The 23,689-nt window shown below is 41.3% G+C and overlaps 1 protein-coding gene across 2 annotated transcripts in view; it reads left to right on the top strand.

Moving 5' to 3' along the window:
• The window catches only part of LOC109913277 (long-chain-fatty-acid--CoA ligase 6-like), a 105,494-nt gene that overhangs the window by 3,141 nt on the left and 78,664 nt on the right, over positions 1-23,689 (top strand). Inside the window, exons 2-3 of one of the 2 annotated variants that reach the window (XM_020512765.2) lie at positions 10,993-11,213; positions 19,177-19,291. In XM_020512765.2, coding sequence (XP_020368354.1) covers positions 11,019-11,213; positions 19,177-19,291 — 310 coding nt within the window. In that variant the 5' untranslated portion in view covers positions 10,993-11,018. Of the gene's footprint in view, positions 1-10,992; positions 11,214-19,176; positions 19,292-23,689 lie in introns of those variants that run through there. The other variant, XM_020512766.2, reaches the window with a different exon arrangement.

The following is a 23,689-nucleotide window of genomic DNA, read 5'->3' as shown; positions in this document are numbered from 1 at the left end:
TGGCTGTGGGGGTATGGGGAGCTGCAGATAAAGAGAGAGGGAGCTCCAGCGGTTGGTAGCTGGAAGTGAGTGCCAGAAGGTGGAATGGAAGGGAGGAGGTGGGGGATGGAAAGGGAGCCGGGGAATGGGCGGTGAGGTTATTTGAAATTAGCCAACTCAATGTTCAGTCCTTCGGGTTGTAGGGTGCCCATGTGGAAGATAAGGTGCTGTTCCTCAAATTTGCATTCTGATTCACCGTGATACTGGAGGACGCTGAGGATGGACATATCGGAGGGGGATTGGGGGCTTGGGGGTTTGGAGGGTGGGGAGGGAGTTGAAATGGGCAGTGACTGGGGGGTTAGGCTGGCCATTATGGTCCACGTGGAGATGCTTGGCGAAACGGTCACCAAGTCTACATTTGGTCTCACCGATGTAGAGAAGAACACATCGGGAGCACCAAACGCAGTGACTCCCACAGCTACCTAGACTACACCTCCTCCCTCCCTATATCCTGCAAAAACTCCATCGCGTTTTCCCAATTACTTGGTCTATGTCACATCTGCTCTGACGAGGAGACATTCCACTCCCAAGCATTCCAGATGGCCTCCTACTTCAAACAACACTTGTTTTCCCCCCTCTGTCATCCAGACAGTCCTCCACTGTGCCTACTTCATTCCCCGCTCCTCAGCTGTAAACCACAACCCCTAAACATATTAATGATAGGGTTCCGCATGTCCTTACTTTCCACCCCACCAGCTCCACATCCAACGTATCATCCTCAAACACTTCCGGCAACTCCAATTAGACCCCACCACCCAGAACATCTTCCACTCCCCACCTCTCTCTGCCTTCCGCAAGGACCATTCCCTTCACCGCTCCTTAGTTCATGCCACACTCCCCACCAACCACTCCAACCCGCCCGGTACTTTCCTCTGTAACCGTAAAAGATGGAACATCCACCCACACACCACCTCCCTCACCTCCATCCAGGGCTCTAAACCGTCCTTCCAGGTGAGACAGAGCTTCACCTGCATCTCTTCCAACCTAGTCTATTGCGTCTGGTGCTCCTGCCGTGGTCTTCTCTACATCGGTGAGACCAAATGCAGACCACGTGACCATTTTGCCGAACATCTTCGCCTGGGCCGAAACAGCTAGCCTAACCTCCTAGTCACCAGCCATTTAAACACCCCACCTCCACTCCACCACCCCCCCCCAACCTCCGACATGTCAATCCTTGGCCTCCTCCAGTGTTGCAGTGATTCAGAACACAAATTTGAGGAACAACACCTTATCTTCCGCCTGGGCACCCTATAGCCCAGAGGACTCAACATTGAGTTCTCTAATTTCAAAGAACCTTCCCACCCATCCCCCAGTTCCCCTTCCAGCCCCAACTCCTCCCTTCCATTCCACCTTTTGGCCTTCCCTTCCAGCTACCAACCAGATTCATCCCTCTCATTGACCAACCAGGTCGTACCTACCACCAGTATCCACCTATCACCACCACCATTCCGCTACTGTCCTCCATCCCCCCCCCCCCCCCACTCTTTATCTGCAGCTCCCCCTACCCCCACATCCAGTCCTGAAGAAGGGTAACACCCAAAACATTGACTTCTTCTCCTCCAGATGCTGCTTGGCTTGCTGTGTTTTTCCAGCCTTGTGTTTGTAATCCTCTATAGACCTGTTTCCTATTGACCATCTTCAATTAGCCTGATGTCATCCAACATTTATGAAAATAGATGGAAAATCATCCAAATAATCAATAATCTTGGAAGGTGCACAGTTCATGGAATCAATTCCTTTTAAATATAACAACATTTCAACTCATTTACCCAACAGTCTTTGGCATTTGGTGTAGAATGTCCAAAAAACTTCAAATTAGAGATAGTAGGAACTGCTGATGCTGGAGTCTGAGATAACAAGGTGTAGAGCTGGATGAACACAGCAGGCCAGGCAGCATCAGAGGAGCAGGAAAGCTGACATTTCGGGTCTGGACACAAATTTAGCATGCCTTACACTAATGCCCTAATATACAGAGCAGGCCTTTGAGGATTTTTAAAATCCTTTTCTTAAAAAAAAATGACACCAGACCATGTTTTTGCTTCCTATTGTGCCTAAAAGTCTAATTGTAATTTGAATAGAGCATGCGAGCAAACATTATTGACACATACTTGTGTACAAGATTGTGTAAATTGAAATAAAGGCTATTATTATGTAAATGCATTGGAAAGGCTGATTAATTGACAGTCATTAAAAGTTGTGAGAATTTAAACATACTGTATGTTGCACATAATTGATGTGCCCAAAATGCCACATATTTGATTTGCACCCATGTTTTCCATTTCTCTGGATACATAATGAATTCCAGCCATTATCTTCTTTATAATTTTCACATAATAATAACATTGACAGAAATAAGTGCTGAGCATTGTAAAACCATTTTCATGTTTGTTCTATGGTGTCAGAATCCTGTAATCCCATGTCAACTACTCCAGAAGACAAATGCTGAAGTAAACTTTTTGGCTAACGTTTCATGATCTTCCTCACTACCAACATTTTAATGAACACACATTTCCTATGCAAGATATGGTTATCTCAAATTCAAACACAGTCAGTGCTGAATTTTGTGGTGGGTTTATATGGTATTTCAGAATTGAGTGTTCTTAGACATATTGAAGGCAAAGCAATATGCAATATTTTGACCAGAAATTGAAGTGAACCATCCATATAAATAGTGTCATGACAAAAATAAGTAAAAGGCTGAGAATTTTGCAGGGAGTAACTTGCCTCCTGTCTCCACATTTCTATCAGGCACAAGTTAGGAATGTGATGGAATACTCACCACTGGCCTGAATGAGTGCTATTCCAACAACACTCAACAACTTAACACGTCCAGAGCAAAGCAATCCACTTGATTAACTCCCATCCACCTATTCACTTGCATGCACTCTTCAACACTGAGCCAAAGGGGAAGCAGTGTGTACCAGCAACCAGATATATTGCCATAGCCCACCAAGGCTCCTCCAACAGCTCCTTACGAAACCTGGAAGGAAAAGGACAGATGTACGAGAACACCACCTGCAAGTTCCCTTCTAAGCTGCATACCAACTTGACTTGAGATTCTTTTGTTACTCTTACACCGTTGCTGTGTCAGTCACATCCTATTGCTCCTTTCCCAACAGCACTGTGAGTGTGCCACGCTATGATTTCTGCAGTGAGTAACTCTGCTCTGGGTAGAGGCTGGGGGTTATGAAGTGAATTTCTCACTTCCTGACTCTCCAACTCCTGTCCAGCATCTACAAAGCAAATAATTCAGAACTGTGATCTAACATTTTCCACTTGCCAGGAAGGTTGTAGCTCCAACAACACTAAGCTCAGCATCATCCAGCCAAAGTGGCCTGCTTAATCGGCACCCCATCAAATTCACACTATCCACTGCTGATGCATAGTGGTAGCAATGTCTACCATCTCACTGCAGGAAATCATCAAGGCTCCTTTGACAGCATGTAACAATCCCACAACCTTTACTACCTAGAATTTAGTTCCTCTTGTCTACCATTCCTGCTTAGAGGGTGGATGTTGGCTGAACCTGGAGCAGTGACATTTATTAATGTTTTACATATTAACCCTTTCAGTTAAAAATCAATAAATAGCCCCTAATATATTCATTATGTTTGTCTTCACATGACTAGTGACTCTGTTTTCATCCCAGCTGATGGTAATATCAGACAAGTCACATCCCGGAGTGAAACCTGGCTTAGTGCATCATACATTTTATTTATGCAGTTTTGTTACAATCGTGGTCAGTTACAGACCGTGTTCACACAAGGTTGCCCATGTTCTTCAACAGACGACTGCAAGCTTATTACACAGAAGGAGAAAAACCACAAAGCTATACATAGGACAATTTAGAAAGATCTTAACATTAGCAGAAAAGACAATTAATCAAATCCCTAACGCATCTCATTCTAGCTCTGATTCTTAAAGACTTCCTTTCAGTCCTGACATCCTGGATTTCTTTTCACTTCCCATAACCTGGAGATTTCTACTAACTGAAAGCTCTATCTAGAGATTTCTATGAACAGACCTGGTTTTCTGTTCTTCTGAACTCAGCCTATTACTAACCCTGACCATCTCTTTCTGTGTAGGTCGTAAAAGTTAGCATTATAAACATTCAGTTAAGTCCCCAGATATCTGATTGAGGGACTTAATTAAACCGCTTTCTTCGAAGTTGTGTCTTTAGTTCACTGTCCCGAATGACTTTCTGACTTCCTTGGGAAAAAAAACAAGCCAAACACTTTCACACAGCTGAATCGAAAATCAGTTTTATGACTACTCAAAAGTCCAAATTTCTAAATGATGATACCAATCATAAACATTTATTATATCAGACAAGTTAGGTACTTGTATCTCATTCTATTGGTAGTTTCACCTAGAACAAATTGTTAACTTGTTACCTGATATTTAGCATGAGAGACAGCAGTCCACATGAGAAATGGCTGACCAGAAATGATTTCCTCTTGCCGTGTTTCATAAGTATAATGGAAGGGTCGTAAATATAAATCTGACAAAGCAACTGACACCAATTAGCTCTGTCCTTTCCCTCCACCTAATGTTGATAAAAAATATCATTTTTGGTTTAGTGACAGTTCCTCAGCATCCGAACTCAGGCAGTGAGCAGTTCATACCCAGGCTTTCCAAAGGGCAGGAGCAAATTACTGCAGCTGCTGGAATTTGTACTGAAAACAAATGCTGGAGGTCACAGCCGGTTAGATAGCATCCATGGAGAGAGAGCGAGCTAACACTTCAAGTCTGATGAAGAGTCATCTAGACTCAATGTTAGCTTGCTCTGTCTCCATGGATGCTGTCTAGCCCACTGTGATCTCCAGCACTTGTTGTTTTCAGTTCTTTCCAAAGGGGAGCACTTCTCCCAGCAACTATGATTCATGGATGATGGATTATAAAATCAGTGAGTAAAGTTCTTTTCCTTCTTAGTTGAAGCGGCAGTTGGACAACTCAAGGAAACTTTGAAAACAAATTTGTGCCCAAAGGCTATCCATATATTATGAGATGTCTTAATGAAAGATTTTAATTTGGACAAGTTTATTCCGAGTAGAAATTAAATACAGATGAAATGTTAAAATTTCGTAACCACTGATATTGTTGTGGGAAGTGGAAGTGTAACATTTATTTACTTAGTACTATTCAAGCAGTCATTTTTTTATTTTTACAAAATTGTCTCCAAGAATAAATACAGAAAAATGAATCTCTTCTTTCAGCAGGAGTTGGCTATTTTATGGTGATCGCTTCATTTCAATTCTTCAGCACCTTGAGCTTGATTTTGGCTGCACATATCCTGAGCTCACTAAAATTACATTGAACCAGCCAAACTTCATGCATCGTAGTTAATTCTGATCTGGTCCTAATTGAATAGTTCTTGATTTGAAGGTTTATAATATTGTTAGTGGTACTATTTGAGAATATGCGTTCTAAAGTGGAGTTGATTTTACTCTTCTGGGCCGGTTGTGTTATGTTTGACAGGTGACTCATTTTGAACAATGAGTTAAAAATGGTATTTACAAGAAGTCAAGATTTAAACTAAATGGCTAGCAAGCTATCTGGAGAGATAATTGATAAGGTGTTCTCTGACTTGAGTTTAATGACTCAGAGAGACTGAGGGAGTGAAAAGGCCAGAAAGAGATTCATGCAGGGAAGAAGGGACAACAGCAGAAATGCATATGTTAGAAGTCTCCAAGCAGTCATGGCTGGGAGAAGTCCTGAGCAGAAAGTTTCAGAAGCAGAGGCTGTGGAGGTGTCAGAGGAAGGCATCCTTCAAGGCTGTTGAAGATATGAGTTTAGGGAACCCATGTTCATTAATAATTGAGCTGAATTAGCAGCTTGTTTTTAAAGGGCCTCGAGGAGAGGCATTAACTAAAGAAAAGAACACTGAGTGAATGTACAGAAATCTGCTGAAAAGAAACTGCTGCTCAGCCAACTGAGCAAGAAACTTCTTCATCGAGACAATGAAAATTCAATCCTGAGGTTTGAATACCTTTTTTAAGTGTAATTCTGCGATGAAAGGGATGAATCTTACTTTCCTGACATTTGTAATGAGATATTTTCAATTGCTCTTGCACAGTGTATTATAGTTCATATTTTACTTCTGTGAAAAACAACTGTTATATTCTGTTCAGTAACTGAGCTCTACACGTAAACAAAAGGAAAAATGAAATTTATTTGTTTGTTGAGCCAGGTTTTACTCCATTCTGATTTATCCAGTATTGCTACTAGTTGGGATCATAACAAAGTGGGATCAAAAATCCTTGAATGGAAGGGTGATCTTTTAAAAATGAGTACTTGTTTATATTGCACAAACAGGAATTACTACAGAGTATTTGCATAAATTCAAATTCTACCATGATTTTGACTGCTTAACTCATTTTAGAGTTTAAATGGAGAGAAACCTGAAATTGCTGAACCATTGCTAAAATTACCAAAGATTCAGTTAGAAACTTTTAAAAAAAACGTGAATTAGAGGAAAAACCGAAATGGAGAACAGGAGGAGAAAATAAAATAAAAAGGAAATGGAAGGAGAGGCACTGAGAATATAAAAATGGAAAGGGTAAGAGAAGGGAGGGAAAAAAGAGAACTGATATGACTTTGACATAGCATGGTGCTGATCAGCGACATGCTTGCTCCCTTGAATATCCAGTTCTTTCACCTTCATAAGCTGTCCATCTCCACTCTCGCTCTCTTGCTCCATCGACACTACAAAACAATGCACAGAGGCTAGCATCCTATAACTGACCACTGAAGACTGTCTGCGCTAAAAAAAAATGCAAGTTGCACCAAGGCAGGAGATCTGTAAGTCGATGCTGAAATCCATGAGCGTAGAATAAGAAAGCAATTTGACGTAGGCATGACCTGACAGACCGTTGTGCGTGCAAAGTGTGTGAGTGCTAAGAAAGCGAGCTAACAGCAATAAGATGCATCCAGTGCTGATGCGCATGTAGCCCTGTGTGTAAAGTGACCTGGCACAAGCATGCAAGTCGTAGATACTCCCGAGCTCCAATGTGAAATGTTGAAAGACTGAAGTGGTGTATGGGTTGGTCTGAGAACAGACACGATAATGTTGTGAGGATGGTGGTTTGCCAGTGCCAAGTTGTGCAGACACCAGGGTAAAGGAGCATGGCAGCTATGGAACAAGGTAGGGGCATTGTTCTGAAGTTAGTTGGATAATGGCCGGGACAAGCAAACTGTAGCTGCATCTGACTTGCATGTTGAGGGTTTGCCTCTTGGGGAAGGTGAGGAGAATTGGAAGTGGTGTATATATGAGGTGAGTTAGAGTATTAATGAAATGAAAATGCATGGAAAGTTGGCAATCACTGGTCAAAAAATGAGGCTCTGAAGCCATCATTTAAAGGTTAAGGGGAAAATAACAGAGCCTTTTTCAGTGCCAACTTTCTGATTTCTCTTTTCTCTCACACTGTATTTTCCCAATTTTCTTGCCATTGCTTATGACACCCCAAGGCAAGGGAATACTCTGCCCATTGTTGCTCAATGTAAAGTACAGCTGAGCTGTTAAACTCTGACCTGTATTATTCTGACGTGCCATTCCATAGATCTGCCAGGACTACTGTAATATACTCAGAATATGGATATTAATGGCATTATAATGTGACTAATGTCTTGGTTACTAATGTGTGACTAATGTCAGGGTAACACTGACTAATGTCAGTGTCACTGGGACTCTGTGAAATAACTGTGCTGGAAAACTGCGTATTTCCGAGATCAGTATTATGCATGATAGTGGGTCAATTTAAAGAGTTTGTTGGAACACTCCAAGAAACAGACACTACTCACTGTTCAGATAAGGTAGCGATCTAGCAGTAGCAGACCAAGAATAGAGGCAGCACAGTCTAAGGAACAGTCTCTCAGTAGTACAGGACAGAATTCTTACTCCAACACCTCATGCCAGCCGAACACATGAGGACTCCTCAAGTAAGGATTCCATCAGTTTAGACAGGTCAAACCAGTTTCTACCCAGATTTTAGATACAGGTTACATTCCTAGTGAAATCATTTTCAATATATTTTCATTTTCCTCATTTTGACAATGTCCCTGTTGTGATGAGTGAGGAGGCCTCTAGAGACAATTTGGTTTTTTGACATGTCAGTGCATTGATATAACTAGATAGATATTCATTTAATCAATGAAAAGGGAAGGGTAAGATTTGCTGTAAATTTTCTAAGTGTTGTGTAAAACCTGCAATCTTTCCCATAGGTGGAGAAATGATTCAAGACTTCCAGTGTGTTATAATGAAGTAATACATTATGTTTCAAATGCAAAAGGATGATTGTGGTGAGCCATTAAGATGTTATGTTATGATAAATGTGCCTGGCTCAGGAAAACAGAAGGAAACTGTGTTCCAATATCAAAATGACATTCTATAATGAATGTAGATTTCAGAAAGTTTTAAGTGAATGTGCTGGATTTTACAGCCCGTCAGCAGTGTGGGGGGTGGGGTGGTGGGGGGGTGATGTTGAGAAGGTGGAGTGCAAAGGGCATTTGGAGGATGGAAAACTTTATGGGAAGCATTCCTACTTCTTTTTCGCCTGTCCCGACTGCAAATATACCAGTGGCATGGAAATGCATGGGCTGTTCATCTGCCTATGGACTAATTATGACATTCAGTGACCAGTTATTGTGCACTCAAGGCCCTCATCCTTCTGCCACTGGGATTTAACCAGCAAATGAAGTGTCCCATGCCAACCATCTGGTCTGGCATCTCATAGTGTGGGGAATGACTTTTCTCTTTATGGTGGGAAGATGGGAGTTGCTGGTGCCCCTTCCCTGAAAGTCTGTCTGGATTCCTCCTGCCCTGTCAACCCTTCCCTGGAACATGGGCCAATGATTCACACCGTAACCACTCGCCTTTCATTCCAGCTCCTTGTGGCTGAGTACTGGATGCAGTCTGAGCAGTGGCCAGTATTCCTGGTGACAGTGCTGCGATTGTAGAGCTGCAGACCATTTGAATGGCCAGCAACTCTCAGAGGCAAGACATTCTGCCCAGATAAGAGGGTAAGTTTCACCTTCAATTGATTTAACATAATGTTAAAGATGTTGGAGTGGTGATGGATTCACCCATGACCTTTTGGGCTGGGAGATTGGGACTGGCATGCCTTAAATACAGTCTTTCCTTTTGGTTTCATTCCCCATGCATTCTAGTGACCATATCTGACATTTGCTAATGTGAGTATTGAATTTTGTGATGTGCCTCAGGACCAATAAGGGATGACTTGACCTGATTTTCGTTCGACTTTTCTCATACTTAAGAGCTAAAATTTGAAGCACCTTGAAGCCAATAGCAAAAGTCCCACCAACCTGTGACATTTTCTGTAACTCCATGCCCTTGTATGGTGCACCTTGCCTTATTACCATTCACTGGATTAGCTATACAAATACTGTGACTATATGATCTACTCAGTGGGTGGGAAGTCTGCAGCAAGTATCACCCAAAGCTTTTTCTCCATCTGCGATGTTCAAATAAAGAATCTGATGGAATAATCTCTACTTGCCTCAATTAAATGCAGCTTGTACAATACTCAAGAAGTTCAATACCATCCAAGATTAAGTACCCTACATGATTGGCACCTACTTAAACATTCACTCCCTTCACTATCAATACACAAAGGCGAGCTATCTACAAGATGTACTGCAACAACTGCTAAGTCTCCTTTTGGGAGCACCTGCGAAACTTGCAACTTTAACCACTTGGAAGCAAAAAGATGCAGAAACATGAGACACCACACCCACATGTTTGCCTCCAGTTAGGACGCCAGTCTATTTGGAACAACAGCACTTTTTCTTCTTTGTTGCTGGGTTAAAATGCTGGAACTTCCTTTCTAAGCACATTATGGGTATAGTGACAGCACACTGACTGTTGGGTTCAAGAAGAAAGCTCACCATCACCTTTGGAAGGGCATTTAAGGATGGGGCAACAGATGCTGGCCTTGCCACCAATGTTTGCTTACTTGGAAAGATTAACAAAAAGGCCTGCTGACAAAGTTGGCACATTCCTACCCAAGTCCTCCACCTCACTGAATTTTCCCCGGTTATACTCTCTTCCTTCTTCTTCCATCAGGCAGAAGATACAAAAGTTTGAAACACGTAGCAAGAGATTTAAGAACAGCTGAATTCTGCATACTGTTCTATTACCCTGATGTACTTATGTAAGGTATGATTTGTCTGATTAGCAAGCAGTACAATACTTTTTTACTGTATCAGTACATGTGACAATAATAAATCAAGTCCAATCCCTTAATTTGTTAAGCACTGTCACTCTGCATGCCAGCTCTAATTGTAGAGTCCAACTACAACACACCGTGCTCCTGTTTTGCTTTGAAAGCTATGTCAAAAAGTATATTAGGTCGAATAATCTTATTGTTGATCGTGAGGTACTTCACAAATTTCACAGTCATGTCAGCGATGGTTACCAGAATGCACGGGGAATAAAACCATAAGGTAAGTCTGGATTAGAGGATCATTTATCAGTTGTGATAAAATATTAAATCTGAAAATGTTAATTATTTTCACTTCCTAAAATAATTTCCCCCAGAGGTTTCATAGGTGCTAGAGTAGACAAGAATTGCTGGATCATACTGCAGCTTTTCTCCCCAAACAACCATGTCAGGAAACGGGTGAAGCAATAGCTTATTATACAATGGGAATTTACTTTAAAAATAAACAATGTTTAGTTGAATATTTATCCATTTTCCAATACCAATGTTGTTGGCTGATAAATGACAAGAACCATTATAGCACAGTAACACGGTGATAAAACAAACATTTCTTTCAGTGCATGGCTGAAGCAGAATATTACATTATTGTACTGAACAGTGCCCAAAGGACCTGCTGGATACTTTAGACATTCTCCCAATGCATACCTTGACTTCCTTCTCCCCTAGCTAAATTTTTGGGAGGTAACCTTACTGATTTTTGCTTTTCTTTTCTTAGAATTATTTAGCTCACTCATTGAGAAGATGCAAGCAAAGGAAATCTTGAGGAATCTGCAGCTACTGGAATTAGATGAATTCAGCCAGTTTTTCCGCACAATTCCTCCACCAACACTGGTGGGCATTGCTTCATTTGCAGCTATTATAGCATACTGGCTAACTACCAGACCCAAACCCCTGAAGCCACCCTGTGACCTTTCAATGCAGTCAGTGGAAATTGAGGTAAGTCCTCTCCAAGTCATATGGCATCAATAAAATTGTTAATACAACAGTGTTTTCTAGCTTGCTTAACTATACACTTATAGCCAAACATCTATAGTAATAGGTTTCCTTCTGATCACTACATTCAGTTTGGAAGTCCTCCTAAGATTGACTCCTGGCTCTTTCCTCTTCCTCATCTACAAACTGCCTATAGAGGGCCAGGAAAATTTAGACTGTTAAATACATAGTTTCACTCCTGGGTAGATATTGAATAGACTTCATGCTTACCTTACCTCACACACTCCAACTGTACCTCACCCAGACCACTTATGCTGTCCTGGCCCTGACCCGACCCAATGCCACCACTAGACTCAAACTCCTCAGAGCTGACCCCACTGTTATGATACAACATCCACATGCACAATGCTGGTACTGTACTTTTCCACTCTACCAATTTTCTCAATCTTTTCATTGCTGATGCTTTTGTAATTTTGTAGTTACATTAAATTTATCAGTATGAGTCAAGATAGCCTGAGATAAACAAGTAATATATATCATATAAGAGTAAGTGTTTGGAAGATTGTCTAATTCCCTTTGTCTTTGCAACAACAGTAAATAGAGGGCTAGTGGCTTAGATGTTTATGAACAGACAAATGGAGCATGTTAGACAAAGATAAGAAGTTTAAGTTAGGGAATTAAGAATAACACATAGGAGCAGAAGTAGGCTGTTTAGCCAGTCAAGCCATCTGGTCCCAGACTCTCCACAAAGAGAAACAACCTCTTTGCATCTACTATGTTATATGTTTCAATGAGGTAGCTCTCATTCTTCTGAACTTCAATGAGTATAGGTCAAATTTACTCAGCCTCTCCTCATAAGAAAACCCTACTATGCTTGTGATCAACCTAGTGAATCATCTCTGGACTATCTAAGTTCATAACCTTACATGTCATTTCATCTGCAAAGCTTTTTGCCCACTCACTTAACCTGTCTGTATCCCTTTGTAATGTCTCCTGCCTCCCACAATTCATTAACCGATCCCTTTGGCACTTCACTCGTTGCAGATTAACATCTTGAAAATGTCCCCCTTATCCCAACTCTCTATCTTCAATTGGTTAGCCAATTGTCCTAATCATGTTAACTAGGCCAACACCATGGGCTGTTATTAAGTAGCCTTATGTGCTGTACCTTGCCCATTTGGAAATCTAAAATATATTACATTTACTGGTTCCCCTTTATCTATCCTGCTTGTTACCTCCTCAGAGAATTCTAATAAATTGTTAGGCATGATTTATCCCTTTAAGAAGCTTGGTTATATTATGCGTTTGGAAATGCTCTGCTCTTACAACTTTATAATAGACTCTTAACATTTTTCCACTGAGAGGTGTTAAGCTAACTGGCCTATAACTACCTCTTTTACATTTTTGTCCCTTTTTAAATAAGGATAGTACCTTGGCAATTTTCCAATCATCCTGAACTTTTCCAAAACCTAAGGCTTCTTGGAAGATTATTGCCAACATATCCATTATCTCTGTTGCAACTTTATTTTTAAAAAATCTGAACTCCGCATTCTACTGTGGTTTCATCACTTTCTTAGGGCATCTTTTTACTTTGAGATTATTTATTAAACCTGCCTTATTACACATTACCAGTTCCAAAATAGCCTGATATTGGTTGGATCTACAGCATATGGACCCATATTTACTGCTGGTGAGGCAGCTATTAACCCAGCATAGAGGATAGTTATGTATGGGAGACATTACAGAATCCTTATTCCATCAAACTCTGAAGGCATTGCCTGTGAAACTGCCTTTTTTTTCCATTGGGCAACTCCTCTGCACCTGGAACCCTCCAGAAGCTTCCATTTTAAATCCAACTTCAGAGAGTTTGATAAAATGAATTGAAATAGTCACTGAGGAAAATTTGACTAACTCCTGAGTAAATATTTAACAGACCCTTGCTTATCTCTCCTTGCCCAGGCCTGGACATCCCCCCACAACCTTCCCCCCACCCTCCAACCCCATTCACAAAATTGGACCCAAACACCTCAGAGCAGACACCTACCTTCCCTTGCCTCCTCCAGATTTGATTTCTTCCATGAACCACAATCTACCCGAAATGTAGCATCAAGTACTTTTGCCATCAAAGTTTGTCAAGCTCCACATTTACCATGGATATGTGTCACCCTGGATCATCTTGGTATCCAGCATCGCTCACTTGCTGCAACAGCAACACACCACCTGTCCTGCCATCACGATCATATTACTTAATTACAGTAGTTTTCTGCTCTCTCTACCTTTGAATCTCTCAGTCTTCACACTTAACTGTAATTTTTCACACCTCTATCAATTTATACTTCTTATTTTTAAGAGGAAAAATGTTAGAGACCTAAATGCAAAAACATTTTACTTTAAAGATTTGAAGCAATCACTAATCTTCCCACTAATCAGCAGCTTTATTTGCTTTTGGATCATGTTGTGGTATGTGATCTCACTCCACTACAGGTCTCAGTGGAGGTAGGCTGCTCAGTCTGAGCCTGTTATCCTTTCCCACTCACCTCTCACTCTGGAGACTTCTTGCAGTAGACTTTACTTAAAGCACTTTGTTTCTCACTCTGCATTGATTTCCCATTTTTCCCAAATTCCCAGATATTCTCACTTGACCTCAGACTTACTTAGGTGAAGTATCCCTCAAATTGTTTGTGTTCTTTGCTTGGTGTGCCGTTTACTTTAATCAGTTAAGATGTCCAACCTCTCATTCAACTGTACTATACAATTGGCATAAAATTAAGCAGCGCATACATGTCTATGTATAAAATGAAATATTTTCACGAGGTTGGGCCTGGTAATCCAAAAATATGTATATCACCCTCTGCAGATGAAAGAAATAACATTTTAATGGTCAACGTTGTGTTTGCATCAGTCACGCAGACACTTATTTTTTGTTTATTGTTGCTTAGAGGACTTGAGTGTTGAAGGGTTGTAGGAAATAGATTGATTTCAAGTTTTTGTAGAAGTACTTGTCATCGTTTCTTTGAAAGAGGTAATAGAAAGTTCATTATAGACAGTGGCTTTTTTTTTAACAAAGCTTCTTGAATGGCACACAACAGCTGATGATAACGACTAGCTTTGTTGTAGATCCCTGATGGCAAAGTTTTGAATAGTGACACAAGAAGTTGAGGCAGACAAACAGGAGGCTGGAAGAAACACTGCAAGCCAGGCAGCATCTGGAGGAAAGGAGAAGTCAACAGTTAGGGTATTATCCTTCTTCACGACTGGCTGTGGGGATAGAGGGAACTGCAGATAACGGGGAGCGGGAGAGGTGGGTAGCGGAATGGTAGTGATAGGTGGACACTGGTAGTAGGTACGACCTGGTTGGTCGATGGGAGGGATGAATCCGGTTGGTGGCTGGAGGGGAGGGTCAGTACGTGGAAGGGAGGAGGTGGAAGAGAGCCAGGGGATGGGTGGGAGGTTATTTGAAATTACAGAACTCAATGTTGAGTCCACCAGGCTGTAGGGTGCCCAGGCGGAAGATAAGATGTTGTTCCTCAAATTTGTGTTCTGAATCGCTGCGGCACGGAGGCGGCTGAGGATGGACATGTCGGACGGGAAATGCTCGGTGGGGAGTGTGTGGTCAGGAGTTGACATGGACAGTGACTGAGAGGTTAGGCTAGCTGTTATGGACCAGGCAAAGATACTCAGCAAAATGGTCACCTAGTCTACGTTTGGTCTCACCGATGTAGAGAAGACCACATTGGGAGCACCGGATTCAATAGACTAAGTTGGAGGAGATGTAGGTGAAGCTCTGTCTCACCTGGAAGAACTGTTTAAGGCCCTGAATGGAGGGGAGGAAGGTGGTGTGTGGGCAGGTGTTCATTGACTTCACTAACCCTGCCCTCAAATTCACTTGGTCTATTTCAGACACATCCCTCCCCTTTCTTGACCTCTCCGTTTCCATTTCTGGTGACCATTTACGGATAGACATTTACTATAAATCCACAGACTCTCATAGCCACCTAGATTACACCTCCTCCCACCCTCTATCCTGCAAAAACTCCATCCTGTTTTCCCAATTCCTCCATCTCCGTCGCATCTGCTCTGAAGAGGAGACGTTCCACTCCCAAGCTTCCCAGATGTCCTCCTATTTCGAACAACATTCTTTTCCCTGCTCTGTCATCCAGACAGCCCTCCATTGTGCCTCCTCCATTCCCCACTCCACAGCTCTTAACTATCCCCTCCCACCAAGATAATAAAGATAGCGTCCCCTGTGTCCTCACTTTCCACTCCTCCAGCCTCCACATCTAACGTATCATCCTCAAAGACTTCTGCCAACTCCAATTCGACCCCACCACCCGGAATATCTTCCACTACCCACCCCTCTCTACCTTCCACAAGGACCATTCCCTTCGCCACTCCTTAGTTCGCACCACACTCTGCACTAACCACTCTAGTCCGCCCAGTGCCTTCCCCTGTAACCGTAAAAGATGCAACACCTGCCCACACACCACCTCCCTCACCTCCATTCAGTGCCCTAAACAGTCCTTCCAAGTGAGACAGAGCTTCACCTGCATCTCCTCCAACCTAGTTTATTGCCTCCGGTGCTCCCGATGTGGTCTTTTCTATGTTGGTGAGACCAAACATGAACAAGGTGACCTTTTCACTGAGCATCTCTGCCTGGCCTGTAACAGCCAACCTAACCTCCCAGTCACCGCCCCTTTCAACTCCCTGCCCCACTCCCCCTCCAACACGTCCATCCTCGGCCTCCTCCAGTGTCGCAGTGACTCGGAACACAAATTTGAGGAACAGCACCTTATCTTCCACCTGGGCACCCTACAACCCGGAAGACTCAAAATTGAGTTCTCTAATTTCAAATAACCTTCCCCTTCCAGCCCCACTTCCTCCCTTCCATTCACCTATCCACTCTCCCTTTCAGCTACCAACTGGATTCATCCCTCTCATCAACCAACCAGGACGTACCTACTACCAGTGTCCAACTATCACCGCCATTCTGATACCCCTCTCCTCCCCCTTCATGTCTTTTGTTATCTGCAGCTCCCCTTACTCCCACATCCAGTCCTGAAGAAGGGTAATACCTGAAACGTTGACTGTTCCTTTCCTCCAGATGCTGCCTGGCTTGTTGTGTTTTTCCAGCCTCCTGTTTGTCTTCCTTGGATTCCAGCATCTACAGTTTTTTTTTGTCACTAACTTAAAAAGTTGAGTTGGGGGAAGTATCTGTCTCTGTCTGTCTGTCTCTCTCTCACCTTTTGTGACTAGCAAAAATATTTTCATTTTATGCTGTGACCAGCGGATTAGTGGAACAAGTGACAATGCATTCCTCCAACAGCAGACAGAACATCATCAGACCAAGACTCTGGAACAGTCTATGCTTTATCCTTTTGCCTTCAAGAATTTCCCATTGGCCAATGTTTCTTCTCAGTGAACCAAACTCTGTCATGAAATTTGCTTGGCTTTAATGGGAGTGTGTGTGCACATGTCTAAGGGCTATTCAGAGGGATATGCATTTATACTTCTATATTAATGATGTCCATGTTGACAAATTATTTCATCTTTTTTGAACAAGTCTTGTTTTGATATAATTGTTTCGTTAAGAAAGCTGATGATGGATCATGTTTAGAGCCTGATACACATGAGTTATTTTAATTGGTCATCTTGGTCACTGGAAAAGTGCTTTGTTGTGGCCTGTAGAGGAGTAGGATTGCACTGAAGGTGTACCCCTCCAACTTCTGTCATAACAGTTGTCTACATCTCTGAAAATGACTTGTGAAAAGACAGAAATAGAGAAATAGCAGGCAGGATGAATACAAGTAGAAATTACAGCTAAAACAAAGAAAAAATACACACCCATTAAGGGAAGACAGGATTTATTACGAAGAAAAAGAGGGTAAATGGGTATAGGTCTTGAGGAAAGTGAAGCACTTTAGTTATGTCCATATTTTAACATAGAACAGTCTCTCTTGAACCTGAAGTACTGATTTTATGGATTGCCATGACACTATCTGCTTCTAAGGTTTGTGTGATTGAGCTTTCCAATGAGAGGAAGTAGTGAACACTGTTTATAAAAATAAACCTTCTAAAATGGCCATGAAGATGTGTTACATCAAAACAGTAATCTATCAGTTAGAATAAACAAAAACTTTTTAATTACATTTTTAATTGAGCTCACTTTCAAGATCACCACCTAACCTATTTTTGGAATGAAAACTCCATGTCTACAAAGCCCACCAAAGTCAATCGCCCCCTGAAGTGTATGAAAGACCCCACATCTCTTCATTAATATGGCACCAATGACAATGACCTGACAATTCACGATTGGAGATGGGTTTTTAAAAGGCTAATTACTTAAGCAGTGAGGCTATGCTTTAAGATTAATTAACTTCTGCATGGCACCCTGAGCTAATCACGCTACAGTTAGAACATGCAGTCATGTCTGAATTACTGGCAGTTGGAGAAATTAGTTCACATGACAAGAACAGCACCTTGAGATAGGAAGAACTGCAGATGCTGGAGTCAGAGACAACACAGTACAGAGCTGGAGGAACACAGCAGGCCAGGCAGCATCAGAGGAGCAAGAAAATAGACGTTTCAGGTCAGGACCTTACTTCTGAAATGGGGAGGGGGAAGGGAGCTCAGAAATAAATAGAGAGGAGGGGTGGGGCTGGGGAAAGTAGGTGGGATAGTGATAGGTGAGTGCAGATAGGCAGCAGTGGGGATTGGTCATTGGGATGGGAGGGGCGGATAGGTGGGAGAGAAGATGGACAGGTTGTGTCAGGTCAAGGACCTCTTCTCTCTATTTATTTCCCAGCGCACCCCTCCCCAAGACAGCACCTTTGTGTCTTAAGCACTTACTTTTTAAGCAAAACTGTGCAAACAGCTAAGATGATAGGTATGGAACTTCCCACATAACTCTGTACATAACTGGCAATCATTTAGCCCCGTATGCTACTGTTTAACTTTCTCTCCATGTGCAATAAATATTTTAAAAACCAAATCAATCCACAGCTGTTCTTCAGAAGGACTGTTAAGACTTTACCATTTTTATTCATGAAGACGGCATAAATACATTACAGCTTGATTCTCAATCTATTTTAATAGAAGTCAGCTTTTGCTAAAGGAAATTCATTGAACCCTTGCTCAACTTGTATTTTCATTTGTTGGTTATGTTTCAAAGACTTTGCTGGTAAATCAAAGAACAATATCTACTTGCTTTGGTAAGAAATGCTTTCAGAGAAACTCATAGGAAGCGGCTTTTGGAGCACTGTGTTCCAGTCATCAGCTTTTTACACTGGCATCTGTTGTTTAACCCATGAATTTGCTTATCAGTAGTTTCAAGGAAAAGTCAGCTTTATCTAGAGGTTGTCAGTATAAGCCCTTACTTTTCAAATGTGAGACTGATGCATTTCTGAATATGTTTGGTTAATTTGCAATTCTACCTTTGAACCAGATATTACTTTCGTTCACTGTTTGTTTCATGAGAACATAAGGCAGAGCTTTTTAAATGAACTGATAAATTCTGCACATTAATTACATATGTACTGTTTATCCTTAAAAAATTTATATATTACAAACAAGCTGCTGAATGCACCTTTTAATTTTTTAATCCTTTCTTTTAGATTCCTTTAATGACATTCCATCACGCCACCTCAGTGATCTTCTCCAGTTCCCTCACATTTATCCTCTGTTTCTGTAGCACTGAGTAACTGTCCCACACTTGTTCCATTCTACCGTTCAGAGCTTGCACCCATCCCCACTTTGTTTTGTCATTTTAATACTTCCTTTCCATTTACGGTTGCCTCATTACAGATAATGAGCAAGCTTCTCTGTTTCTTAAGGATTTATCAAAACACTGATCTAATTCTAATTCCAGTAACAGTTGTGCTGACAATCTAGATGTGTTTATTATTATCCACCTGTACAAAGTTCTTTTACATTGGTTCATACAAATATAGGTATTGTTTTGTTTCATTAGGGTACTGACCAAGCTCGTGGCTCTGTATTAGGCGACAGCCTCCATCTAATGACGCACTACCATGACGATGCAAGGACAATGTATGAAGTATACCAACGAGGATTACACATAGCAGGCAAGTTTCTAGATCCCAGAAGAATCTCCATTTGGCATTTGAAAAGGATTCTTTATAAACACTGAAATAATCCATCGAATTTCAAATAGCGCAAAGCAAGTGTTCACTTTTTGGAGCAGCGAGACGATGTTGTTTATCACTTTTATGTCTGACAGAATCATGATTAAACATCTCTTCCAGAAATCAGTTTTGCACTTTGTCAGTTCATTGGACTGCATCATTAGCAGTTCCTTCTCTTTGTGTGGATGCCTATCACCTCCCTTTCTGTCCCTCTCCTCTTTCATTTAGCTTCCTATGTCTCATTCTCCTTTCCGTCGCCTTTCCTTTCCTTTCCCTTGCCTCGCCTTGCCTTGCCTTGCCTCACCTTTCCCTTGCCTCGCCTTTCCCTTGCCTCGCCTCGCCTTTCCCTTGCCTCGCCTCGCCTTTCCCTCGTCTTGCCTTTCCCTTGCCTCGCCTTGCCTTTCCCTTGCCTTGCCTTGCCTTTGCCTTGCCTTGCCTTCCCTTGCCTCACCTTTCCCTTGCCTCACCTTTCCCTTGCCTTTCCCTTGCGTCGCCTTTCCCTTGCGTCGCCTTTCCCTTGCCTCGCCTTACTCACCTCTCCTTTCCTTTGTTTTCCCTCCCCTCACCTTCTTTCCTTTTTCTCGCCTCCATTTTTGTCTTATTCCTTCTCTGCCTTCCTCGTGCTTTTCCTTTCTTACTCTTTTTGGGTTTCTGTCTGGTTTGTGTCATCAGCTAGACACACATTGTGCATTGATGGGAAGGAATGCTGAGTTTCCTGCCATAACTGTGGGTTGTAAGGTCCTCCTGTTTGCTGGCTTTTTGTGGTTCATTGGGACATGTAGGTAGGTGAGGGGCTGGAGAACTGGTGGTGTTGATGAGCAATAATACTGACAATTTCACTCTCAGTAACTCTTTATGTGTGTTTTTAATGGTTTGAGCCTGCCGCGAGTTGAACAGGCTCTGACCACAACCAGCTTCTAACATTTCAGAGCAAACCTACATAAGGTGAACATTAATCAAGAAAACCAAAGCAGATTATCTGTTGATGGGAATCAAACCAGAATTATGAATAGTGTTTTTTTAAAAATGTACTGATATGCATCTTACTCCATTTTACCACTGAATTGCTAACTTCAAGGAGTTTGGAGAATTACCTCCAAATAAACGTTTTCTTGTAAGAAAATGACGTGACTTTATTTGGAAGAAGAAATTTAATTTGAGTGCAGGGCATTCTTCTTTTGAGTTTCACGGCACAGGCTGTCTAAATAGGAGTGCACCAGGTTGATACCATGCTACTGCTGTCTGCAGTAATGGTTTACTCGAAGCAGGAAGGCATGGCACTGGAGCAAGGAAGCCAAGAGTTTGTGGTGGAGCACTACACTTGCAGTGGAAAACTCATATGCATTGCCCACTTCATCCCTCAACAAAACATCTGCTGATGGGTTTTTTAGAGCGATTCCAGTGTTTTTTAAGTCAAAAGTTGACCACTGGCCACCTCGTCTTAGAAGAGGAGCTGGGCTAAAAGTGTTAGGCCAAGGGATGGACATTCAAAAATAAAATATAAGCGAACAATTGGAGTTGTTTTCCAATTAGATATTGTAATTAAGTGAGGTATCTTCTGATTATTTGAATGTTACCTGTGTTTAGAAGAAATTGTACATTATTTGAACTGCTATGCCATCTGTGTAATGTGATATTTTGGTACCAATAGATAACTTGTAGATAATGAACTCCAGTAATTACTAAACATGGTGTCTATTTGTAATATATTAAAAATCTTCTGGAAAGCACACACTACTACACTTTCTTATCAAGGTTTTGTTGTCACAAATAGATTCTGCAAATTACACTAGGTAGATATCCCCAAGATATTAAGCTCAATGTTTGGCTGGTCTGAAAAAAGTGAATGGGGTGCTCATATTTATAAAAAGAAGAATGGACTATAGATCAAATAAAGCAAGAACATCTGTTAATATAATGCCTTCAGATCTCAGGATGCTGCAAGATGACCAAATAAAAATGTTTCAAGTCTAGTCACTGTTGTTATGTAAGAAATGCAGCAACCAAATTGCACATAACAAATTTCTGCAGACAATAATAAACAACAGTCAGATCATCCAAGGTTTTTTAAAAATTATATTATTTGTGTGTAGAATTATTTCCTGTTAATGATTCAGCTATACTATAGAACATTTGTCAGTTCATATATCAAATGTAAACTGCATAGAATGCCCATGTGCAGACAAAGCTGTTGTCCTGAAATAGTATTGAAATTCCTATGTAAGGTCAGGACCGATTTTTTTTTTTTTTTTTTCTCTGCATCATCTATGAACTTACTGATGAATCCTTATACATTGAAGTCTAAGTTGTTTATATTTACCACAAACAGCAAGGTCCCCAGTTCTGATGACTGTGGAACCTTCCTGGACACAGGCTTCCAGCCCCTTGACCATCACCCGCTGCATCTGCTACACAGCCAATTCCGGGTTCAATTAGCCAAATTTCCTTGGATTCCATTGATTCTTAACTTCACTGTCAATCTCCTTCATCAAAAACCTGACCTGTAATGCATTCCTCAGAAAGAATATTGCTGAAAGTTCTGCAGGACTTTCAGGAAGTAGCCCACTATGCTGGCGGCCTCCATTGAATTGATATGAACATTTACAGTGCCATTACAAAAGTTTTTCCTCTTGCTGTCTTTCACATGAACATGTACTGAAAGGGAGACACAAGATAAAGCGGAAGCTATCAATTATAGGAGAGACATACACGAAGCAGAGGCCACGGCAACTCCAATTTTAATCATGAACATATACTGCAATATTTTCTGCTTGAAATAGGTATCCAGCTAGTTACCATATGAGTTGGCTGGAAGATAGTTGATTAGTATCAGCTCTCTGATACAGCTGTAAAATTAGTGTTCAGATTAAATTACTGGCTAATATGCAAAAGCACAAGCAAACCGTATAAGCAGTTGCTACTGTAACCTAACTGGGTTGACTTGATTTTGGAGATGTTGAGAGAAACAGAGTCCCAGCACTAATATGCCATTGATTAAAACGAAGTTTACATGTTTTTGTTATTAAACAGAGCATTCTACGACCTCGTATGAGTAATATCCTGGAGAATCTGTGAATTTACGGATGATATACAAAGGGATAGCATTTATCTCCTTGGGGAGTGTCGGGGCATCAGGGAGATATTGGTGATGGCTAGCAGAGTGGCATTTTGAGGCTTGGTCCCATTTCAGTTGTGATGATACTATGGCTCTAAGAGGTGTATTTTGTCTCTTTTTATGAAGAAAGGTTGAGACAGAGGAGATGAGCACTCTGCTCAAAGCCAGTAGCATAAACAGTTTGTGAGGCCTTGGGCCTTTTTTTTAATGTTGGAATAATAGAAGCAGCCTGAATGGGTGGGGTCAAGCTCCGACAGAACCAGGATTTTTAGTGTTAGCTTTCTGCAGTTGCTGGGGTCTTGAAGTAGGATGTGGAAGCTCCTATTTCTCTCTCTATTACAACTAAAAGTTCTCTTCCTGCTTCTAGAATTGCATGTAAGATAATCTATTTTGTTGAATTTGCATTTACCAAGTATGTGTTTATGGGATATTACTATATTGGAACAGTTAATTATTAGTAGTTAATATATGTACTTTGTTCAGCATTTCAATAGAGTTGCAGTTAAGCCAATTCTTTTATTTTTATTTTCTGTATTATAACTGTAGTGTAAAAATAAAGTGTGTTTTGCTTAAAGTCAATAGTTTGATCAATTGAATTGCATCTAGAATGCAATACCTTACACCTACCTTTAAAATAAGAAAAAGTTAGGGTCTAGACTATCTTCTCAATATATTTTGAGGGGATTTGTTCTGGTCCATAACAGAGCAGTGGGCAGATGAGGAATGCCTGCTTCATAATATTGCAGAATCATAGATGATCAAGTGGGGAAGTAGGTTATTTAGTCCTTCATAACAACACCATGACTTTTCTTGACATAAACTGTTTTAGTCTAATTACGTTCTACTGCTTGGTTCTTCTGATTTGCTTCAAGATCTGTCTTTAAGAAGAGACCGTCAGATACCCTTTCAAACGAATTTATGAATTGTGCCTCAACTGTGAGCTCATAGCTTAAAATTTCACATTGTAAACATGCATACAAAGGCATTTCTTTCTAAAGGTCCCTTCACTTCTCTTTCCATGTGGTTACCTTGGCTTCCTGTCATCTTTCCAACCAACAGAAACAATCTGTTGCTTTTTTTAAAATTCATTCACAGGATGTGGGTATGATTGGCCAGGCCAGCATGTTGTTGCTGTGTCCTAACTACCCTTAAGAAAACAAGGTGCAGGGCTGGATGAACACAGCAGGCCAAGCAGCATCTCTGCTCCTATGATGCTGCTTGGC

The sequence above is a fragment of the Rhincodon typus genome, chromosome 12, assembly GCF_021869965.1.
Source record: "Rhincodon typus isolate 14 chromosome 12, sRhiTyp1.1, whole genome shotgun sequence".
NCBI classification, from domain to species: Eukaryota; Metazoa; Chordata; class Chondrichthyes; order Orectolobiformes; family Rhincodontidae; genus Rhincodon; species Rhincodon typus.
Note: the sequence above shows the minus strand (reverse complement) of the source record. Positions and strands in the feature narration are given on the sequence as shown.